This window comes from Belonocnema kinseyi, chromosome 1 (genome assembly GCF_010883055.1).
Source record: "Belonocnema kinseyi isolate 2016_QV_RU_SX_M_011 chromosome 1, B_treatae_v1, whole genome shotgun sequence".
In the NCBI taxonomy this organism is placed as follows: Eukaryota; Metazoa; Arthropoda; class Insecta; order Hymenoptera; family Cynipidae; genus Belonocnema; species Belonocnema kinseyi.
Window position 1 is genome coordinate 8,419,123 of NC_046657.1, and position 6,016 is coordinate 8,425,138.

General features: G+C 27.7%; 1 protein-coding gene and 1 pseudogene across 1 annotated transcript in view; both read right to left on the minus strand.

Moving 5' to 3' along the window:
* Window positions 1–6,016, minus strand: part of LOC117169719 (laminin subunit alpha-2) — a 359,746-nt gene that overhangs the window by 273,541 nt on the left and 80,189 nt on the right. Inside the window, exon 2 of the mRNA XM_033356225.1 lies at window positions 2,991–3,289. Coding sequence (XP_033212116.1) covers window positions 2,991–3,289 — 299 coding nt within the window. The remainder of the gene's footprint in view (window positions 1–2,990; window positions 3,290–6,016) is intronic.
* LOC117181733 lies at window positions 650–798 on the minus strand (annotated as a pseudogene).

Below are 6,016 nucleotides of genomic sequence, written 5' to 3' on the forward strand. Positions count from 1 at the left end.
GAACGCTGTGACAACCCATCTGTAACAATTCTAGAACATTTCTAGAACTTAATTACAAATTTTGCATAACAAATCTTTAACAGATCTAGAACGCTGTGACAATCCATCTGTAACAATTCTAGAACAATTCTAGAACTTAATTACAAATGTTGTATAACAAATCTTTAACAGGTCTAGAACGCTGTTACAACCCATCTGTAACAATTCTAGAACAATTCTAGAACTTAATTACAAATGTTGTATAACAAATCTTTAACAGATCTAGAACGCTGTGACAACCCATCTGTAACAATTCTAGAACTTAATTACAAATGTTGTATAACAAATCTTTAACAGATCTAGAACGCTGTGACAACCCATCTGTAACAATTCTAGAACAATTCTAGAACTTAATTACAAATGTTGTATAACAAATCTTTAACAGATCTAGAACGCTGTCACAACCCATCTGTAACAATTCTAGAACTTCGGTACGCTGCATTGTAAAAATGTAGCTATATGTTATATGTCTATAACAATTCAATAGGATATCCCAGGACATTCGATTTGACCCCATTTGTGTCCCAGGTTATTCCAGGGATAACCCGTCGGAATATTCTGCGAGGCGGAAATTTTGATATCCCCATGGATATATTTTGAACCTTTTGAACCGGGATAGCGCGTATGCAGTCCCGACTAACAAAAATTATACATCCGAGATATCCACATTAGGGATATTCGCCAGGGTCAGTTTGACTGTAGTATTAGCGAACTAATCTTTGTTCCTAATTTGTTCTAGAACACACTTGTAACAAGGTTCTAGAACTTCGATATTACACTTTTAGGGTACAGTTCTAAAATAAACTTGAAACAAATATTATAAAGCGTCTGTGATCAGTTTGTTCTAGAACAATTTCACAGCAACTGTTACAGAACAGTGCTGTGTTGTGACAGTGTTCTAGAACACTGTGACCTTTTTGTTCTAGAATAGTTCGTTCACAATTTTGTGACAGTGTTCTAGAACACTGTGACCTTTTTGTTCTAGAACAGTTCGTTCACAATTTTGTGACAGTGTTCTAGAACGCTGTTACCTTTTTGTTCTAGAACAGTTCTGTCACCAGCTTGTAACAACTGTTATAGAACACAGTTCCTTTTTTGATCTGAAGCCGTCACAGAACTTGTTTGCTGGGTACCTGTCCAGTACTTATCTGCAGTAATGAGCCAGTAATGAACTTCAGTGCAGTATTGTTTCAGCCAGTACTGTTCCAGTAACAGTCTGTGCAAAACATTGTTATCATTAGGGGTTTTACCGATACAAAGCCAGTAGTCCTGCCAGTATTCTAACAGTACCGCGCCAGTTCCGAACTCCGACCGGCGGAACTGGCTCGGTACTGCGCCGGTGGTAAATTTCCGCGATTTGAAACGCTAAAAACCTTTGATTCAAGAGTGAATGGCCCCTCGATGAAAATTCATCTGCTTTGTTTGGACTCTAACCATTTTTTAAAAAACTCTTTGTTTTTTTAAATTAATTTTTTAAACTGAAAGTTGAAGTATTCCATTTTTGTTGAAAATTGATCTTATTTCGTTGCAAATTCAACTATTTGGTTGAAAATTGAAATATTTTATTGAAAATTCGTCTTTTTCTGGTGTAATATATCTTCTTGGCGCAAAATTCAATTTTTTTGTTTGTTTGAAACTTCAACGTTATTACTACTACAACGGATATATTTTTGTATCAAGAAGACAAATTTTCAAAAAATTAGTTGCGGTTTCATTCAAAAAAGATTTCAGTTAACTTTTCAACACCAAAATATAAATTTTAATCAAAAAGGAAAATTTTTACAAAATAGTTGAATTTTTAATAAAACAGTTGAATTTTAAACCAAAAAGGATAAATTTTCAAGCAAATTGATGAATTTTTAACTAGAGTTACATTTTTATTCAAGAAAAATTCAATTTAATGTAAATATATTAATTTTTAAATCAAGAAGACAAGTTTTCAAAAAAAGTGAATTTTCGAACAAAAAAGATTTCAGTTGACTTTTCAACACTAAAATATGAATTTTATACAAGAAGTCAATTTTTTACAAAATAGTTGAAAATTCAACAAAACAGTTCGATTTTTAACCAAAAAGATGACGTTTTAAGAGAATTGTTGAATTTTCAACCAAATAGTTACGTTTTTATCCAAGAAAGATGCCATTTTTACTAAAATAGGTGAGTGATTAAATTAATGATAGATTTAAAAAAAACAGTTGAATTTCCAACGAGATAAGGTTTCTGATGACTTTTCAACACCAGAAATTAAATTTTAACCTAAAAGCAAATTATCTGCAAAATTAGTTGAGTTTTCAACCAAAAAGAAGATTTTTTAGCAAAGAAGTTAAATTAACAACCAAAAAGAAGGATCTTTAAACAAGACTGTTGAACTTTCAAACAAATTTTAATTTTAAACTTCATTTTTAACATTTCGTAATTTTTCCCGGACCAATTTTTCAGTTTCCCTGCCGATTTATTTTCAAAAACAAGAATCCTAAACTTGTGACGTTTTTAATCTACAATCTTTTATAAACAGTATAAAACAATTTCAAATTGAAAAATTATAAATTTATACTGTTTGACAGTTGTTTAAAGTTATGGAAACTCCCTGAATTTTCCAAGATATTTTTCCAAATCCATGCCATTTTCCTGGCCCATAAAATTCCCTTTTTTTTAAATTTCCAAAACAAATCGTAACAATATCTCTCGAGCCCCTCCTTTGAGATCATTTATTATTATATGAGAAGAGTGAGAAAGAGGACAAGGCGTTTGTTCCGCAACACTGCTCCGGCCCAGGTTGCTGATCAATCTCTCTAGCAATCACCCCAGGTGAAGAGCTTCACGAAGTAACTATGGTAAGCTCTGCACTCAGGCCCATATTAATTTTATCTTTTATTTTAATTTTATCAATAAGATTACGTTAATAAGTGATTAAATGTGTTATTAATTATTCGTGATTGTTTATAACTTACTTGTTTTAGATCGAGAGTAATTGTAATGTATTCGAAACGATCTCCTTTAAGAAGGGTCGGACTTTGCCACCATTTTCCAGAATTTTTGTCGAGAATATAGCTAATATTGTGTCTTTTTTCAGGAACAGGACTCCGGGAATCGCAAACAGCACACCGGAGATATTCCGATGGTTTGCAAAAAGTCTCAGGTCCGTCTTCACCGCAGGTTGCATTCACGTAAACATCTGCTTTCTCTGCTACATTGAAGGTTGATGGAAAGAGTCCTCCATTTTTCAGACTCATGCTCACACCAAATGGCCCTAAAATCACACAAATATTTCCTCCAATTAGTATTTTTGAATATTTTTCAGATGAAAACTATTTTACTATTTTATTTTTTATTATTTTTTTTATTTTACTATTTTATTCTTTTGCAATATCTGAATAAGCAGTCAAAACAAAATATATATAAGAAAATTAATTTTGTACCTAAAAAAAATGTATCACCAAATACAGTCAGAACTGGATTTAGTGTCTCCTGTTTCTATTTTGTCACGCATGAGTGAACACCGCACATTCCTTTCCAAGATTCGACAAAAAGGAATACTTATCTATAAAACGGTTGAATTTTTAACCGGAAAATATGTATGTCAGAAAAAGATAAATTTGCCTAAAAAATAGTTTAATTTTTAACAAAATTGTTAAATATAAAACAAAAACATAAATTTTTAACAAAAATTACATTTAACCACATACTTCAATTTTCTGGCAAATTGTTAAATCCTCCACCAAATCTGATTAATTTATACCTAAACAATTGCATTTAACATCATAGAGGATGAATTTTCGAACAAAAAATTCTAATTTTTATTAAAATGTATGAATTATTAACGATAGAAAAGATTAGTTTTTTAATAAAAAAATATCAGTTTTCAACCAGGATTGGAATACTTAAATTTTTCGTTAAAAAAAATGATCAACCAAAAAAACGAATTTTCAACAAAATAGTTACATTTTCAACCAAGGAGGTGAATTTTCAATCAAAAAAATATGAATTTTCCAGCAAGATAATTAAATTTCTATATAAAAAAATGAATTTTCAACCTTCCATTTTTTAATTGTTAAATTTAAAGCCAAGAGGAAGAATTATTTATAAAAGGGTTTAATTTTTAACTCTAAAATATGTTTTTAACAAAAAAGTTGATTACCCATTAAAAAGTAAAATTTTCATAAAAAAGTTTAATTTTCAACTGAATAGTGTTATTTTTTAAGTGGGATTTTTTATAAAAAAGAATAAATTTTCTACCAAGAAGAATTAGTTTTTATCAAAAGAGATGAATTTTTAAGAAGATACAAAAATTTTCTACTAGAAAAGATCAATTTTTACAAAAAATCTAAATTATTCAAACAAAAATGAAATAATTACATTATTAGTTAAAAATTGTATTCTGAAAAAATTAATTTACAAATAAATAATTGCATTTTAAGCCAAAAAAATGACTTTTCTACTGGAAAAAATGAATTTTTAACCAAATAGTTAAATTTTTAAATAAATAGATGAATTTCCTGTCAAGAACATTGATGTTTTACCAATCAATAGGTTTTTTTTTTTTTAATACATTAGTTTTCAACAAAATTGTTGAATTTTCATAAAAACAGTTTAATTTTAACAAAAAGTTAATTATCGCAATTTGGTTCATTTTTGTTTGTTGTATTTTTGATCAGAATGGATGATTTTTCAACTAAAAAAATTCATTTTCAACTAAATAATACGACTTTTCAACAAAATACATAAATTTGCAACAAAATTGTTGAATTATAAAGCCAACAGGACAACTTATCCACAAAGCGCTTGAAATTTCAATAAAAAATACGATTTTTTAACTAAAAAGTTAATTTTCTACCTTAACGTTAAATTTTCCTAAAACTAGTACGGTTTGAAAAAAAATGTTAGTTTTCAACTGACTAGGATCACTTTTTTAAAAGAAAATAGAATAATTATATTTTTTGTTTAAAAAACTAACTCTTAACTAAAAATAATTTTTTAAATAAAATAATTACAGTTTCAAAAAAAGCGTTCATTTTTCCACTCTAATTATGAACCTTAAAAAAATGAGTTTTTAACAAAAGAGTTTAACCCAAAATATGATTTTTTAACCCGGAAGATTAATTTTCTAAAAATAAAATAATTAAATTGTCAACCAAGAAGGTGATACTTAACAAAATATGAAATTTCAACAAACTCGTTCAACTTTCAATCAAGCTTTTCAATTCCCGACTAAAAAAGATTAATTTTTAAAGAAATAGTCAAATACTAAACAAAAAGATCGATTTTTAACATTGTTAAATGTTAAAGCTGAAAGGACAACTTATTCACAAAGCGCTGGAATTTTCAACCTAAAAATGTGATTTTTCAACCAAAAAGTAACTGAATACTTTAAATTTCTACCAAATTAACTAGAAATTTAGAAAAGATCAATTTTCATTGAAAAGGATCAATTTTTAACCAAAACTGTGATAGTTAAATTGTTAGATAAAAAATTATTCTAGAACAAAAAAAAAACAACGAATTTTCTTTAAAATATTTACATTTTCGATAACGAATTGAAAACAAAATAGTTCAATTTTCAAGCAAGAATAACATTTTCTAACCTTAAAAATGAATCGTTAACTAAAAAATCGTTTTTTAACAGCAATGGCATATGGAGTTACATTTTTAGTTAAATAAAAAACAATCATCTAAGAAAGTAAATTTTTGACAAAATACTTAAATTTTTAACTAAATAAATGAATTTTCAACTAAAAAAAAACAATGTTTCACAAAAAATTTTATTTTGAAAACAAAATTTTCTTTATTTTCAACCTAGAAGAATAATTGTCTACCAAGAAAAGACAATTTTAAACAAAATTCCGAAATAAAAATATAATAAAAGAAGTTCCCACCAAAAGTAGTTGATTTTTCTGGTTGGTTTCAATTAATTTAGTTTCATTAATTAATCATCATTAAACTTTTTACATATTATCAAGTTCTTGAAGTTATTTCGAAT